This window comes from Misgurnus anguillicaudatus, chromosome 10 (assembly GCF_027580225.2).
Source record: "Misgurnus anguillicaudatus chromosome 10, ASM2758022v2, whole genome shotgun sequence".
Taxonomy (NCBI): domain Eukaryota; kingdom Metazoa; phylum Chordata; class Actinopteri; order Cypriniformes; family Cobitidae; genus Misgurnus; species Misgurnus anguillicaudatus.
This window is the reverse complement of record NC_073346.2, coordinates 22,713,267-22,730,955: the sequence shown is the minus strand read 5'-3', so window position 1 is coordinate 22,730,955 and position 17,689 is coordinate 22,713,267. Positions and strand designations below refer to the sequence as shown.

At 36.7% G+C, this 17,689-nt stretch overlaps 2 protein-coding genes across 5 annotated transcripts in view; both read left to right on the top strand.

The window, feature by feature from the left end:
• The first annotated feature begins 792 nt into the window (after positions 1-792).
• Positions 793-7,013, top strand: cd79a (CD79a molecule, immunoglobulin-associated alpha). The gene is made up of 5 exons (XM_073872127.1): positions 793-959; positions 2,117-2,467; positions 4,375-4,493; positions 6,018-6,074; positions 6,287-7,013. The coding sequence occupies exons 1-5, from the start codon at positions 920-922 to the stop codon at positions 6,401-6,403; spliced, it is 684 nt and encodes a 227-aa protein (XP_073728228.1). The 5' UTR covers positions 793-919; the 3' UTR covers positions 6,404-7,013.
• A 176-nt stretch (positions 7,014-7,189) lies between these two features.
• Positions 7,190-17,689, top strand: part of lipeb (lipase, hormone-sensitive b) — a 28,849-nt gene continuing 18,349 nt past the window's right edge. The window contains exons 1-9 of one of the 4 annotated variants that reach the window (XM_055210078.2): positions 7,212-7,327; positions 9,571-9,612; positions 12,914-13,155; positions 13,430-13,714; positions 14,914-15,004; positions 15,225-15,251; positions 15,953-16,098; positions 16,633-16,818; positions 17,515-17,667. In XM_055210078.2, the coding sequence (XP_055066053.2) occupies positions 7,240-7,327; positions 9,571-9,612; positions 12,914-13,155; positions 13,430-13,714; positions 14,914-15,004; positions 15,225-15,251; positions 15,953-16,098; positions 16,633-16,818; positions 17,515-17,667 (1,260 nt within the window). In that variant the 5' untranslated portion in view covers positions 7,212-7,239. Of the gene's footprint in view, positions 7,328-9,570; positions 9,613-12,913; positions 13,156-13,429; positions 13,715-14,913; positions 15,005-15,224; positions 15,252-15,952; positions 16,099-16,632; positions 16,819-17,514; positions 17,668-17,689 lie in introns of all 4 variants that reach the window. The other 3 variants (XM_055210080.2, XM_055210079.2, XM_055210081.2) reach the window with 3 other exon arrangements.

Sequence of the window (17,689 nt, the reverse complement as noted above, 5' to 3'; positions counted from 1 at the left end):
AAAATTAATTCATTTATCATAAATTCTGTGTAATTAAATGTCAGAAAAATAATTTAAATGTTAAGTTTTGGAATGTTTTATGTCATAAATTTTCTTTGGGGGGGCCTCGAAGTGATGAACCGTATACAAGGGGGTCCGCACGCTGAAAAAGTTTGAGAACCACTGGCCTAAGAATTTTGCACAGTACTGTGTGTATATATACACTATACGGTATATATTTTCATATTTATATATATTTTAAGTAAAAGATTTTTGTTGAGAAACCTTATAATTTAGGGGTTACCGATTAAAATAATTTTTAAAAAGATTACCAAAAAAATGTAACTTAAGTTGATAAAACTTACATTTTTTAAGGATTTCCAATAGAAATGTAAGTATACAGTAATAGCTTTTACAAGTGTATTTACACACATACAAAATTTCTGTGCTGATACTGATATTCAAGTAATGACATCTACCCATCCCAAAAGATACCAATAGTTTTGCTTTATAATCCTTGTTTCAAATTACTATATCATGAAATCCTAAAAGTGCAGAGAATGCAAATGGCAATTCTGTTTTCATTGTCACCAAATTCAAAGTAATAACTCAGGATGTGTTTGTCCAGCCCTATTAATTGCTAAGATATAAATTGCCCTGTTTATTGTCTGTTTTTAGACAATCGGCCGATGTCTAATCTAATGGTCAAAATTTCTTCCATCTGCCAATAGGCTAAAACACATTTATAAAATTTTTATTTGCCTGTAATTGTATTATATATATATATAAAAAGGGGAACAATGGGTGGGTGTGCAGATAATACAGGAAAGGAAGCAGTCACTCAGATGATACATTTGCAGAAGAGTCTACGTTGTTGCCGTTGTTGTTTAGCAGTAGTAAGTTTTGTTTAAACTTTCTAACTTTCTCTGGTTTATAAGAAATGAAGTTCGAATTGGTCCTGTTCTTGTATTTTTGGGCAGGTAAGTACTTTAAGTATTAAAAAACTGTTTCACAAATACTAACATACAAATTTGTGCAGAATTCATATAGATTTGTTTTTCTTTAAGCAGTCATGTTATTTGTAAATACTGTTAAATGTTTTTTAAAGATATTAAGTGTTTCTTTATAATATTAAATGTTTTTATACTAAATTGTTTTATCTAACAACAAAAGAACAAAGTCTCCATCTGCCCATCTGTATGTTCTGCTTCAATGAAGCTCATCTCCTACCCTCACTGCATTCAGTATGAAGATTTTTCTCTAGCTTTAAAATGCCTGTATGGGCATAATTTTTATTTAGAGTGATATAGTTTAATTTAGCTTAAAATAACAGTTTTAATAGTAGTGGTAAGCGGGGCACAATCTAACGCGGGGTTAACTGTAACACGGTTACTTGACATATTTATACATGGCCGAAATTTTTGCTTTTGGTCTTTTTCTCTTACTGTCATAATATGATCTGTTTTCTCGATTTCTGAGTTGGGTGCGTAAGTCACCAAATCCAACCTTATATTATTTTAATCACTGTCTTGTTACCTAAAACATAACTCCAGCTTAAAACAAGTCAGTAACTGATTGCTGGGATTGAAAACATTTTTACACAGCAGGGTTAGTTGTAACACAGTGTTACAATAAAGCCTCAGGTATACAATTGATAGATGTGTGGTTATCTATTATAGTCAGATCTATAAACAATATCCACCTTTAGTAAATAAACATAATTTTATTGAATTATTTGTGTTTAAACAAAACTTTCTAGCATGTGTTACAACAAACCCTCTGTTTGTTACAATGAACCCCACCTATGGGGTAAGTTGTAATGTTTGCACTCCTGTCATTTTCGGTGTAATTGTAAGATAACGGTAGGTTCTACAAACAAACTTTGAGTGTTCATTTGTAGCAGGGATGTGTGTTGATTGTGTAAAAATTAGTAAGCTTAAATATTTTGTTGAATATTTTTGTTGAAAGTCAAAAAGCTTTAGTTTGTGATCCGCTCTCCCCTACAGTTATATGTGTCACCTATAAGTGAATATACTGAAGTAATGGTACAGCTTAACTAATATTCTAGATTTAAACTGAAACTCATACTTTGTTCCGCTGCTACTACCCACTCTGGTATATCATTTTTTTGCATAAGCTGTTGCCAATGGTAATCAGGCGAAGATCCAACTGGAGGCGGACCAGCCATTTCAACGTGTGCCTGTGTCACAACAAGCCTCAATCGAATGCTGCTACCGTTGTGAAGAGAAACTTCATTTCACCTGGATCATGAATGTTCACACCATCAACCGAACCACATCATTACAAATTGTAAATTCGTCAGACAAAGTGACGTTTAAGCCAATACGTGAAGCAAATGGAGTCAAATGCCATGAGTTGGTTCTCCAGAATGTCCAAATCGAAGATACTGGCCTTTACCAGTGTTTCCTTAATCTTACCACTCCTCGCATTGCCATTTTTACACATGGCACCTTCCTTCAAGTCTACAGTGAGTGAGATCACATTTACCTCCAAGCAAATTATATTTCTTGCCATTGGGGTAGAAACATTTTCAGCACTGTCAGAATAAATGGTCAAAAAATGATCCCTAGCTATCACTAAGGCAGTACCCTTTAAAAAGGTAATATGTAGCATTTAGGTACAGATATACATATACATTTGCTACCAGTATGTACCTTTAAGGTACTAATATGCACTTATATGAGGTGCAAATGTGTACATTTTGAAAGGGTACCACCCCAGTAATAGCTACACTGTAAAAAAATTCTGTAGAAATTACAGTATTACTGGGTATTACTGGCAACTAGCTGCCAGTAACTTACTGTAGATTTTACATTTTTGTTATTTACTGGCAACAGTTTGTTCAAAGTTAAATGAACATAAAACATTTTCAGTCTTTATCTTCTACAGCAGTGCTTCCCAATTCTGGTCCTCGAGGCCCCCTTGACAGAAAGTTTTAGATGTCTATTTATTTAAAACACCTGATTCAACTTATCAGCCTACTTCAAAAATGGTAAACATGTCTCCCTAACAAGCTGATAAGTTAAATCAGGTGTGTTAAATAAGGAAACGTCTAAAACTTTCTGGGAGGGGGGCCTCGAGGACCAGGATTGGGAAGCACTGTTCTACAGTAAGTTACTGGCAAACAGCTGCATAATTACAGCACATTTTTTACAGTGTATGGACCATTTTTCTGACAGTAAGACCAAACTTTTAGATTAATAGTCAAAACTATGCAATTATGCAAGTATGCTGTGTCTAAAATCCAAAGTCCAAAATGTTATATTTTAGCATTAAAGTAGCCATTTCTGCATAAACTTTGCAAAATGTACTAATTTTCTTAACCAACTTCTTACGGTCTCAACCTGGGATGAATTTTGAGCCAGTTTTTATGGAGCTCTTATTAGCTGCCTTTATTGCCCGGTGCACTTTTTTGGAATGAGAGATATTAATATTTTGGCACAGTTTTCATTTTTCATAACATAACTAATTTCAAACATTCAGACATAGGTATCACTGTAAAAAAATTCTGTAGAAATTACAACGTTGTTGCAGCTGGTTTACGGTAATTTACCGTAGATTTACATTTATGTTATTTAATGGCAAGAGTTTGTTCAAAGTTAAATAAATTTTAAATATTTACAAGTCTTTATCTTTACAGAATTAATAACAGCCTCATGCAAAGCATTCTGGGAACCAGAAATCATCATCAACCTTTTTCTGTTTTTTGCTTCAGATTTTGTTTCCCAGAATGTTTTGATGCTGTTATTTTAGTTTTACTCCGTAAAGACAAAGACTTGTAAATGTTTAATGTTCATTTAACTTTGAACAAAATGTTTCCAGAAAAAAACATAAATTTAAATGTACGGTAAGTTACCGGCAAGCAACCCAGCTGCAATTTCTATGGAATTTTTTTTAAAGTGTACTATTTACATCAAAAGGCTTTTGCGATCACAAAAAATATATGTGACATTTCAATATAAGCTCTTGTGCTGTAGGCTCGCTGTCTAACATTATACAGCAGTCTATATCACTACAAAAGCCATAAATGTACAACAATGGTCCCACTCAAGCTCACTGAAAGCCATATTGTAAAACCCTCACAATTAAATTACTTGCCTACGTTAGGCGAACAGAAATATCCTCATTGACATTAACCCATTCCTGAATGCTTGTGTTTGTTTTATTTAACTCTCTTTAAATTCACAAGAAACTTGTACTGTCAATTGAAGTACAGCTTGATCTCTTTAAGCTTCTGTTTATTCTGTCTGCATCTTTTTAAAACTGTTCCATGATTGATTTGATTTGCTTCCAATGAATGTCTTTATCATCCATGAAAGACATCAATGTGATAAGACATACAGCAGTCTACTCTATTCTCTTCTTCTCCATTAGAGCCTCTGCAAAAGACCTTGGACCTCAGCGAGAGTGTGAAGAACAGCATCATTACAGCAGAGGGGGTTTTACTGCTACTGTGTGTGTTGATCCCTGGCACCATGCTCCTTTGTAAGTCAGACACACCTCTATGTCATTGATCATGAACTTAAAGGTTTTTATAAAATGCTTAAGGGAAACTTGAAGAAACTTGTATAGGTTTGGAACAACATAAAGGTGAGTAAAAAACTCTGCACCATTAGGCATCATGATGTTAGTGAATTCAGTTGTGTATAGTTTATTTTTAGGAACCCAATAATAATGGATTAAAAATAGTAATTAGACTTAGTCATCTTAGGGGTGGTTTCCCAGACACGGTTCAGCTAAGTTCAGTGAGGACATTTAAAGTCGCCATGAAATGCAAGTAGCAATTGCCTTTTTTTCACGTGGTGACATATATCTGAGTGAAACTGGGCTGCGTTCAGCCCAGACAAAACGTTGCAGAACGTTTATTAAACAGAAATGGTGTTGAACATCCTGTTGTGATGACGCAAGAGTTGCAACTATGGTAGCTGAGAGGCCATTCTTTGTGTTCTTTTTAAATGTTTCTGGAGCCTGATAAAATTATTATAAATACGCGTTTAATACTGTAAAATACGCTTGATGCTAAAGTCACTGCCCTTGCCATCCAGAATGAAAGACAACATTCCAACTGGAAACCATTGTGCGAGCTGTCTCTTTAGTACCACGTCTTTTATTTACATGTTGCTGATTGGACTGCCGTTCTGACACACCCACCAAACAAAAGAAAACGTATCTCAAACCCTGTTGCACATCGGTGCACACAGTTTCCAGGAAACATGTCGTTCAACCCGGAAACTGTAGCAAAATGTTGCTCACACCGTTTTGAACTTGAACGTGCCTCTGGCTTCTGAAATGAAATAAGGCAGGGCTGGATTTGAATTTGTCCATCGAGATCTGATTGGATCATTTGAAGTTGGGTCGTGTTGCTAATTGCTAATCGCAGCGATCTTCTCCCATACCATATTACCGGAAGTAAAGAGAGATGGTTTTGAGGAAAGGAGGAGATTTGCATTTTTGATTAAAGATTATGAGGGCACATGATTTTTTTTCAAATATTGAAGCTCACAGATAAGTCATCTGTAAAAAAAAACACAATATTACAAAACAAATTACAGTTTATCATTTTCATGGTGTCTTTAAATAGTTTTAACAAACATACCTTACAAAAAAAAATGCTGGTGTGCATAAAAAACCTGTTTTGTTGATGACGTCTTTAAATGAAGGCAGCTCAAACATGCATTTTAGTCTGGGGTAAGCACTGTCCAAGAATCCACCACTTAGGGGCGGTTTCCCGGACCAGGATTAGCTTAATCCAGGACTAGGCCTTAGTTTAATTAGGAAATACAACTAGTTTTAACAAACATGCCTTACTAAAAACATTACCTGTGTGCATTTTGAGGTAAAACAAAGGGCACTGATGTATTTTAAGATATGTAAGTGCAAGTTGTTTTCAGTTTGGAGAGATCTTTAAAGTGTTTAAATCTAGGACTAGTCTAATCCCTGTCCGGGAAACCGCCCCATAGAGTTTAATGCAATGTTCTGGCTTCATTTAATACTATACAACTTTATTTCTCCAGTCAAAGAGGTTGAAAGAACTGGACAGGAAGAAAGGAAGGGAGGAAGAAAATATCTATGAGGTATGTCCATTGCATGTTCTATTTAGAATTACTTTATTGTATTGTTCACATGAATGAGATCTTCTCATATTATGTTATGTTATAATATGATGCTAGGAATGCTTAGCTCATGATTCCCATGTAATCCCACATACTGCTAAAGTAATATATTAAAATGTAAATCGCTTTGAATTACAATGTCTGCCAAAACTGTAAATGTTATCCATTAACAGGGTCTTAACTTGGATGACTGCAATTCCACTTACCATCAAATCCAACGCTCCCATGTGCAAGGCCCATATCAAGATGTGGCCAACTGTGGAGATGACATTCAGCTGGAGAAGCCCTAACTGAGATGGAGAGAAAGGGGAACATGATAATATTAAATATGATCTAATACACAGAGAGAAGGGGATAAAGATTAGATGGAAGTCCTATAGAGGGTCATTAGATCATTGTGGTTGAATATATTTAAAGTGGGACACTGATACTTTGTCATAAGTGTTTTTAATACTATACAATTAGCTTCATCAGTGTCATCTCACACTAGTGCAGGATAATAATGCTGATTTGTAGTAGGCTAATGTACTGTAGTACGCATAAAGATGAATAAGTTTGATTTTTAAACAGGCACATTTTTATTTGATAATTGTTATAAGACACACATGTGTAAATTATAAAATAAGTTTTTTTGTTACTAATTATGGGTGTTGTATTTTGATGTCACAATTGAATTGTCCTCCTTAAACTAATTGTTCAAAATATATTAACAAGATGGCTTTTTGCAGACGTTCTATGCAATTGCAATGATTTACATACAACTGTAACACTTATGTTTTTCTATTTTCTATTTTATTTTATTTTTAGTTATTGCTATGATTATTGTTTTGCCTTTTACGTGACACAATGCGTCACTTGACAAAATAAAATGATCGAATTGAATCTGAAAATTCATTAAAATTACGCATTTAAATTAATATCTGTATATTATAATTAAAAATATTAATATATTATAATATATTAAATTGTATCTGAAAAATATTATAAAAATATATGACATAAAAATACATATTTTTTAAAATCCTGCATATTCACTGAGGCGTCATTGGCTATAGTGGGCGTGGCCATTTGAAAGGTACGTTCAGACATAAGAGAAAAGGGGAGGTGATCGTTTTGTTTGAGGAAGATGGCGTCGGCAAAGAAGACAGGGAGCGGTGTTCTTGAAAAAGCAGTTAATAGAAGGCGTTCATCAAAACACAAAGAAGGTCCAATAGGTATATTTTCCCTTCATGTTTGTTTCTGGGGCGAGTTGTCGCTTTTAAAGGACTGTCGCGCTGTTTGCTCGATACCTCATGAAGAACTGTCACACAGAAGATTAAAGCGCGAGCGCCTTTAATATACAGTAAAGCGGTTACATTTGTATCACCCCGTTTAGCGGATTTTGTTATTCATTTGAAACGCATAATGTTACGTTTAAAATATTTACAAGGAAATTTCAAGGTGAGCACTGCCACCGGCTTTATTTGAGCCAAAGGGTTTATAATAAATATTTTAACTGTTATGTTGCATTTTGGCTTCGTACAGTATCTGCATGCTTGTTACATTATTACCTGTGGCGAGACATATGCAGAAATTATAGTGTTAAAACTAGTCAGTGATGACACTATGCTATACTAACTTTATGACTTTTAGGGTACATGACTCGTGACTGTTGTACTATGGCATACTAGACATGGTGTTGATATAGGTACAATCGTTTAGTATGTTGCTCCTAATAAAGTGAGTGCCAAGTACTGTGAAAACAAATCTTAAGGGCTGTCACAGGAAGAAAAATAATCTATAATAGTTTAAAGTTCATATGCTTTTAGGACTAACTGTTATGTTTACGTTCATGTAATTGGCAGATACATTTATTCAAACCGATTTATTCAAGCCATAGTATGTGTGTTCCCAGGGGATCGAACGCATAACCTTTGGACTGTTAACACAATGCTCTCTGAGCAACAGGATCACATCACTGTTTTTGTTCTTTGTGTTGGCTCAGAATGGCTTTAGGATTTCACCATAGACTGCCTTGTACAAATCGGAGGATAAACCTCAGAAAAAACTGCTTTATTCCGCTGTTGGCAAGTGTTGAGTTGAAAACACAGTTGTGTTTTCTTATGCAGTTGAAAGTGAAATGCTTTAGTTAGAGATTTTTAGTCCTCCTGTACATATATTTATTGATTGTATCACACTAATGTCACAGACGGGTTTGTGCCTTAATGAAAAATTCAGAATAATATTCGTAATTTTGACTTTATATAAAACAGATATAACATTGGTGTATGTGTATTTTATATGATATATGCTTATATCTCATTGCATATATATATAAGTTTTGGCCAGGTATCATCATTTAGACCAGTGGTTCTCAAACTTTTTTAGCGTGCGGCCCCCCTTGTGTATGGCGCATTCCTTCGCGGCCCCCCAAGGAAATTTATGACAAGAATCTGTTTTAAAACTCAACTTTAGATTAAACAAAACAAATTTAATGATGTGAAGTAGTGCTGTTGGTAAGTAGTCTAATTTTATTTTAGGTTTAATTGCACAGAATTCATGGTAAATTAATTTATTTTATAAAATGTCATAAAACTGGGGCCCCCCTGGCACCATCTCGCGGCCCGCATTGAGTTTGAGAACCACCCCACTTCTCTTTCTAAAATAATTGTTGTTTAGGACATGATCTTCTAGATAAGAGCTCTAATAATACAAGAATTTATGTATGAACTTTAATTATATTTTTAAGCATGCACTTTTCATTTTATTAATGTGTCATGATAAAAGGTAATTTGCCTAAAAATCTATAGCCATAAAAATGAATGATTCATCTCCTTTGCTTATGTGTAGTATCGACAAAACAACAAAATAAATGTAGTAAATGTCATCAGCTGTGTTTGCCTGGACAGTGGGGCCAGTACTGAATCGTCCAGTTAGGGTGAATGTCACTGGCCACCCCTGTCTGGACCGGCAATAAAAGGAAAGGTTATTTATATAGGACAATTAAGAGTTTACTGTCAGAGAGGAGGACAGAGGTAAAGGCTGGTTGGCCTTATGACACCGTTAGCACAAACAAACGAAAGCTCTCACGACAGCAGCTGTGTGTCTAACGCATGTTGAAGTGAGCAATTTGTTTTCATTGTTCAGTGGGTAAAGAGTCCTCCCACCAGAACAGAGGTAAGAGAGAAAAATAACAAAGCTGTCCTCTCCAGGGAATCTAAGGAATGAGAATATAGGAAAGGGTTCATAGAAAGGAACAATAGAACAGATAAGAGAATGACTTTAGCCAAGAGGAATGAAAGAAAGTGACAGACTCTCACATCGTGATCCAGAGATGAAAGGGTGGGCATGAGTGGGACACAGACACAGTGAGTGTCCAATCAGAACACCCCATCTTACTGTCTTCCCCTTTTTTTTACCTTCCCCTTCCCATGTTTCAACTTCACTGGCTCAATGGCTGTGCTGGTACTGTATTGAGAGGACAAGACGAGCAAGGACTCCAGCATGAGTTCAGATGAGGGTAACGTTCAAAGTCAGGGATCAGTCCCTGTTTGTGTGTTTTGTGTGTATGTGCTCTGTTATGCATGCTGAGATGTTTTTAGTTGGTACATTTTCACACGTCAAGCTCTGCTTAACCCCCCGTGTACTTTAAAAGTGTGTTATTGCTCCTCTGCTATGGGTTGTACTGTGTGCTTTAACAAACTGACATGTTTTATTCATGTGTTTTTAAGCAGCTGTCGCTTACCTGGTTGTGCTGGATACGTTTAAAGCACAGAAACTGATACACTTTGTGTCATATGTTGGCCATTATTAATGTGATAGTATTCAATCAACAATGTTTTTACTTTCAAATGTAGATGGCATAAGGAAGGCCTTATTTGTTTTGTGATATTGTTTATTTTATTATTTGATGCATCGGTTCTCTTAGTCCGTGTGTGTTGGCTCAGCATCGATTGATGAATGTCAAACTCTGCAACTCTTCATCCTCTGTTCAGTACCTTAAATAGTTTAAACTAGTAGCAAAGCTGCTCAAAACAAATTCAGTGAATGTATATGAGGCAACTCCATAGACTTAAATTAAGTGGATTTAAGAATTACTTTCTGTGTGGATGCATATAACTCTAAAACCTAGAGATTCCCATAAGTAATTGGGTAAAGCCCACATACCCGTTTATTTCATTACCAAACTGTCGGACACTTTTCTTAGTCGTCATGATCCTTGAATTCATGACTGGCGCGTTTGTGTGTTTTCAGTGAGGATTAGGTTCTCTTGTTGCACATGACTGTTTCCCTAATGAAAGATTTAGATAATCCACAGATAAAGATAAGTGGACTGAACCTAAACCAAGTGGAAAGAATTTTCTTAAACTGATTGCTGATTGATTCATGCTATTCAGTAAGGGTGCCCTTATTGATCGGGCGCCTATCATTATCGGACGATAACCTTTAAAGGATAAGTTTCATCTACGCTCTCAGAGGCCTTACATGAGGGGCCGATCAGATGATGCAAAAATTCTCGAGAATCGCTGCTAAGCTAGATGTGTTCAACGTCATGCAGCACCGCACAGACCAAAATGTGTATGAGAGCAAAGTTAAGCATGAGTGATGAATGATTTTGTCATTCTCCTGTCTGTCTGCGCAACGCTGCCTGAAGTCGAACCAGTCTACTGACTTGACTACATTCACCGGTCTGCAGGTCAGTTCTACAATGTGCCCCATTTGTGCCAAGGAAATGCCATGATGCGAAAAGCACCCCAACATTTCACAACTTGATCAAATATTTGAAGGTTATTCATGTAAAGAAATATGAGCAATTTTCAATTTTATTGGCAAGCAGGGTCGGAAAGATCTGCACAATGTTTTTAACAAAATATTTAGTTTTAACCTTGCTTGCTGTATTGAGTGCTCATTTTAGATTTATAACATCTCTTTGCTTCCTCATTTGTATAATTTATGCATTAAAATTACAATTATTTTATTATTTCATTAAAAAAACATTTAAAATTACATTTATATTTGTATATAATATAAATTATACACAAATTTACAAATGTATATACACATGTAAACATTTCTTAAATATATACATGCATGTATGTGCATTTATCTATACAAAGTTATTATACACAATTCACACATATTTATATGATGTAAACAAAAACCTTTATTCTACTATAGATTAATCGCAATTAATTGTTATGCATCCCTAAATTGTTGTGCAGATTTATTTTTGGTAGTGCTAGTTGCATTTCTTGACAATGAGATGTGAATTTGCAGTGGTTTGGTTTGTTAGGCCTAATAGGCCTGCACTGAGAAGTGACAGAAGCTGTATTTGTTAATGGTTTAAGTTTTTTCTGTACGAGAGTGAGTGGCATTTTGTTTGCGAATAAATAAACAGTTGTCAAATAATGATAATTTTATTTTTTAATCTTCAATAATTAATAATACTTTGTTTTTAAAACTGAAAAAAGGAGAGTTCGGAAAGTCTGAGAAGAAGCAAATGAGAGCAAGGGGTTGGATGATAGGAGGGGTTATTTAGGGTAAAAGGCAGAAAGTATAAGTCATGGCTGCTCTAAAACCATATGTACAGCAGATGGGAGACTGTCTGGGGAATTCAGCTTGAAATAACAGGAAATGTAATGCAACAAGTAGTTGATCGGTAGGTGTCACACATACTTTGTATGGGCTTGGATATGTGTATTTGCCCAATTCAAATGTGGACAGTTTGGCCCTTTTCAGTCTGTTATTCATTTTAAGTTAAACTTGGCTATTTGAGCAATGTGGACATAATTGAGAAGTTTTAATTTTATGCAAAAAGTGCAGAAAGTGCAGCTGGAGGATGCAGTGACTGCTGATGCGTTTCCTCTTGTGCATTTACATTTATATTACTTATCTGTAGTTCTATTTTGAATGTCAAGCCGGATCAGCTAAATGTGCATGAGCGTGTGTGTGTGTGTGTCAGTACAGTAAATAAATGTGTGCTGGCTAACTTGTCACTGGCTACTCTGTAATATGTCTTGTGAAGTTGGCTTGCAGCGCCTGTGCACAACTGGTCTACAGCTTACTGCACGTCCTGTTTATTTTCCTGTACAGAAAAGTAGCAGTGGCAGGTTTAGCTTTCAGCTTCCTCGGGACAAAAATATACTGTAACGGTGTCCTCCTAGACATTTGTAGTTGTATGCGTCAATGTGATAGGAACTGTCTGTGATGTCAGAGGATGATTTATCTCTCATTGACTTGGTAATTGAGTATATCACATTTGTCTTTTTTTAAGAAAAGGTTTTGTACTAGTTAAGATATAACTATAGTCCACACGAGACTATAGGCTTACTTTAGAGCATCTGTCCTGAGCTTAATCCTTTTGTGTGCTTCAAGCAATAGAGAAAACATATATAATATTGTTATCATTTACCCTAATGTAGTTAATCTGTGTGACACAAAATATGAGCTTGTAAAGAATATCCCTTTTAAATTCAAAAGTAATGAAAGTAAATGCGGTCCAGGACTATCAAGCTCCAAAATGACAAAAAAGCATCATATAAGTTGTTGTAAAAAAGTCATATGACAGTCACAAGATACTAGTAGCACTTTTTATAGAGCTTTTAATCATGTTAGAGCTTGACTGCCACAGTCCATATTCACTTTTTAGTTGGAAAAGGAGTAGCAAAGATATTTATTTTTGTGTTCCAAGCAAGAAAGTCATACAGGTTTGTAACCACATAAGGTAGAGTAAACATAATCAGAATCTTATCCCTCTGAAGATGTTATCAGTGTATGTGCCATTCTCAAGTAATTAATCTGTCGTTATCTGATCTCCTTAGTAATGGACACCAAGGCAGTGTTTAGTACCCTCTATGATGTGTGTGAAGAGAATGCCACCTTCTTCTCCGGGGCCACCAAGGGCCAAGCCGGAGATGCCACTCAGCGCCTGGTGGATTCCATGAGGACCATTCAGGAACATGCACGTGGCCTGGAGCCTGTCATCATTGGATTCGCTGGCATCTACCACCATTTTGACTTTGACCCTCATATTCCTGCCAATGGATATCGTTCTCTTGTTAAGGTGAATGTCTGAATGTGTGTTGTTTTTTAATTTAATGAATTAGCTCAAGAGTGAGAGAAGCCTTTCACATATTTGTAATTTATATTTTTCCCTGCTAAAAGACACTTTTTAAACTGAAAATTGTTTTATTTTGATTAAGCTTTAATCTTATATTTAGATTGAGACTTTAGCCTGAATTTCACTGACATGTCACTTAAAATCAGTGCCTAGCCCATTTTTGAATACACTGCTGCATCATCCTGGTCCTGCACCTCTTTGTCCTCTTCCTTCTCAGGTGGTGCGCTGTTGTATCCTGCACATTATCCACAAAGGCCGGTATATCAGTTCCAACAGACGAAGCATCTTCTTCCGTGCGAGCCACAATGCAGCGGAGATGGAGGCGTACTGCAGCGCTCTCTGTCAGCTAAGGGCGCTTCTCTATCTAGCTCAGAGACTGCTGCATGACAACAGCCATGGCAATCTCTTTTTCCAGGAGGAAAGTGGCCTCAGTCAGAGCTTCCTTAGAGAGTACGCCTCTATGCACAAGGGGTGCTTCTACGGCCGCTGTGTCGGATTTCAGGTGTGCCTGGATCATAGATTACATAGAGATTTGATTGGGAATGTAATTAACAATTTTCACAGTATACAGTTGAAATTTGAATCGTATCTTACACTGTTGCCACGTTGCAGTTGTCATGTGCAAACTAAAGGGTGTACTGTATAGGGCAGTGTTTCCCAACCCTCTTCCTGGAGGCACACCAACCTTTTGCTGGGTACACACCAAAAGATTTTTTACATTTTATACGATTTTTAAAAGTATGATAGACCACAAACATGAGGATAAAAAAATCCTAGATTTAACCGTTTTGCTCCTATAGTGTGTGGTGTGTCAAATACAGCACACAACACACGAACAGATTTTCAACCAGAGTCTCTCAATTGTGAACACAGGAAATCTCGCAAAATCTCGCGAGGCTTCAGAATAAGCATGGCGAACAATATGCAGGAAGAAATTTCAATGATAGTGTTTGGAATGATTTTCACAGAAAATTCAAAGAAAAAATGAAAAAATAGTTTGAGTGAAGTTGTGGAGACAGCGGGAACATGGTCTGTACAAGATCACTTTGCATCAGCTTCACTTTGTACTGCGCCATGACTGCTGCCGTCTTCCATCATCTCGCTTTCTGATTGGATATTGTTTAGTTTCACATGATAATCTCAAGAGCGTGCACGCGTTTGTCTTTGGGGTTTCCCCCACATCAGGATTTCTGATCATAAATATTAAACATGTAATAACCTCTTTGGCTCCGATGTTCTTCTGATCAGGTTCGGACACTCTTAATACACCTCACACCAAGGGAAAATCTGATAAATTAATCTGTAGAACCATCAAGATAATCGGGACATAGCTAGGATTGTCAGAAGGGGGGGAAATCGCACCAAAATCAGCCCAATTATCTTTTGGTGTGTACCCAGCATTACCCATTTTCCATCTTCCTATTCAAACCCACCTGAATCCACTCATAAGCTCATCACTATATACTCCAAGATGATCACTATATACTCCAATATGGGAACTAATGGGGTCAGATGTAGAAGGGATCCAAAATGTTCACTGTCCTGAAATAGGTTTGGGAAATGCTGGTATAAAGCATGCATATGTGAATTAAGTCTTGCATTCTTACAGTCTTACATACAACATTAAGCTGGCATTAAAAATCTTGCCAGTTTTTGTAAATCTGTAATTAATTTTTACTACTTTTCTCTTCTCTCTGATAGTTTACTCCTGCCATTCGTCCATCCCTTCAGTCAATTACTATAGGCCTGGTTGCTTTTGGAGAGAACTACAAGAAGCACCAGTCTGGAATAGGTCAGTTAAAACTATTTTTTGAAATTGAAATTTCATTTGGTTGACACTCTCGGAGCCATATTCACTAGATTTGGGACAAACTACAAGGATCCAACCTAAATGCTTGCATTGACAATTTAAAAAAAAGTGCTCCACAGAGTATTTGTTTAATTAAAGGTCAAATACACTGACCCTCAGAGGCAATCTAATATTGTCTCTTGTACTCAATGCTGCACCCTAGTGGAGGCAGGAGATATTGCACCATATGGTAAGTAGCTCTTACGGAGGACTGTGTGGATGAGATAAACTTGTGTCCTTCCCAAACCTGAACTGAGTTTTGCTGGTAGATTAACTATTGCTGCTTTATAAAGATCAATTTTGTGTAGCTTCAGTGTAAGAATAAAAAAATCAAGACTGAATGCTAATGCAGTTTATGTTTACCACCCTGTCGGATTCTTTTAAGGTTTGTCTATGCATGTAGCTGTTTTTTGAGCTTTTAGTTAATAAGTAATAAACTTTTGTTTCTGACTTTTGATTCTGTATTTTCTGATTCTGTATTCCAAAATGTGCAAAAGCTTTTGTGGCCCAAACTTAACTTCCAGTAGACTTCTGCAAATAATCAATAACAACAGTCATTTTAGAGTAGGTTATGTCTAATAACAAGCAAATTAAATATCCTTAATTCAAATCATAGCTAAAGCATATCAACTACTACACAAACTAATCTATACAATGCTAGCTATAGATCCTTGAATTCATGCCTGGCTGCCAAACCTCTCTTTGCACAGCGGTGACCCATGTTTACCATTTCCCCTCGTCTTTAGAAAACCGAAAATATTTATTTCAGAGGTCAGTTTAGCCACAAGCCAGATTGATTAACAAACACAGACCAGAAGTTAAAAACCGTGACAATATGCATGCATCTGATTTACATACTAATGGCTGTCTATTTGTCTGTCTTTCTCTAAGGGGTAGCAGCCAGTTCGTTCTTCACCTCTGGGAAATATGCTATTGACCCTGAACTCAGAGGTCAGGAGTATGAACGCATCACTCAGAACCTGGACGTTCATTTTTGGAAGACATTCTGGAACATTACAGAGACGGAAGTTCTGTCGGTCAGTTTTATTATCTGTCTCGCTTTGCACTCATAGAAAGACAGCAGAAATATGACACACAATATCCTTGAGCTGACATCTACACTTTGCCCCAGTGGGTTTTGATTTGCTTTTAAAACAGGAGGTGTTTTCCAACCACTCTGTTTATATATATATATACAACCACCACCACCAAGTATGCCTTTAACACCAGACCACTTCCTTTTAAGTCAAATTACACCAGACGTCATTTAGCATATTAAATATTACTGATATCAAGGTTATCACAGTATCTTCTTTACATTATGTAGGATGATTTCATGTATAAATCACAAAAATTGAGTTTTCACAAGCAGGGTCACATTAATATTCCATCTTACTGCTAGATCTGGCCAGATCACACCTCAGCATTTTACTGACAATGTGAAGGCAATAACCTGCCAGCTCTCATATGGAGTTCGCAGACCGTCTTTTAGTAAAGTTCAATTTGCATAGTAATGAAAGCTGAAATTCATCTGCGCTTTATCTCCTCTTCTTTTCTTTCTCCCTCTCAAGAGTCTGGTGTGTATGACGGCCACACAGGTGAAGGTGAATCGAGCTCTTTCTGTCCCTCCTGTGCCCTTCGATCTGCCGTTGGCATCGAATCCCACCCGCACAGTGACTGTGTCTCCTCCCACATCTCACATTGGCTTGGGGCCTGTGCAGATGAGATTGATCTCTCATGAGCTGAGAGAAGGACAGGTACTAACAACAACTTAATTCGCCTTAAAATCATAATAGTCTAACCTGTTCTGCTCACAAACTCAAGTGATGCTTATCATCTGAATTGTAATTAGATTTGTTTTTCTTGACACTTAGTTTTCTTCCCTGCCTGTTTTTATCTCACCTGTAAATAAATAAATACGCTCAGATAGGGAGGAATGAATAACCATGCCACAGGTCGTAAATGAGGTGTAGTTAGCGCTCGAGCTCGCGATAAGTGCCATGTCTCCTTTTATCCTTTACCTAAAGCTCTTTAATTCCTTATATACCTCTCGGTCTCGGGAGAGGGCTTGAATTAGGTGCGATGTAGATGACTAAGATGCAGTAGTCTTTTAAAAAGCTTACATGCCTTTAGTTCACATACTTTGAACTCCTATTGATCAAGCAGCGGCACAAACATGTTTTATTTAAAAGCCACGCTGGATGTGAGATTTAATTACTTGACTCTCTTGTCTAAAAGAGGGTTTGGCTTTTGTGTGGGGTGAGAATGAGTAATCTGCTTGTAAGTTTGCACTGAGAAGTTAACAAAGAACTTGAAATGAAGCATTGTTCAGCAGCTTGTCACAATTAAATAATCTTCACGGTTCTGCAGGCGCACCGCTGTGTCTGTCATTTGTTGTAATTCATGTGCTGTTTATAATCAATTTCATTTCATGTTGGTATTTGTCTCTTTAGGACAGTGAGAAATTACTAGCAATGTGTCGCTCAGAGGGAGGTCCCATCTCAATTTCCTTGAGCCTGAAGACTAAGCGCAGTCCTCCTTCACCCTGGCTGTTGGTGCACTTCCACGGAGGAGGTTTTGTGGCACAAACTTCCAAATCACACGAGGTATCTCCTCCTTACACCTTCA

Excerpts from the sequence above, each read along its gene's own strand:
- cd79a (XM_073872127.1), top strand. The coding sequence starts at position 920 with ATGAAGTTCGAATTGGTCCTGTTCTTGTATTTTTGGGCAG. Across the intron at positions 2,468-4,374 it reads CACCTTCCTTCAAGTCTACA|AGCCTCTGCAAAAGACCTTG; the intron begins GTGAGTGAGATC and ends CTTCTCCATTAG. Across the intron at positions 4,494-6,017 it reads CCATGCTCCTTTGTAAGTCA|AAGAGGTTGAAAGAACTGGA; the intron begins GACACACCTCTA and ends TTTCTCCAGTCA.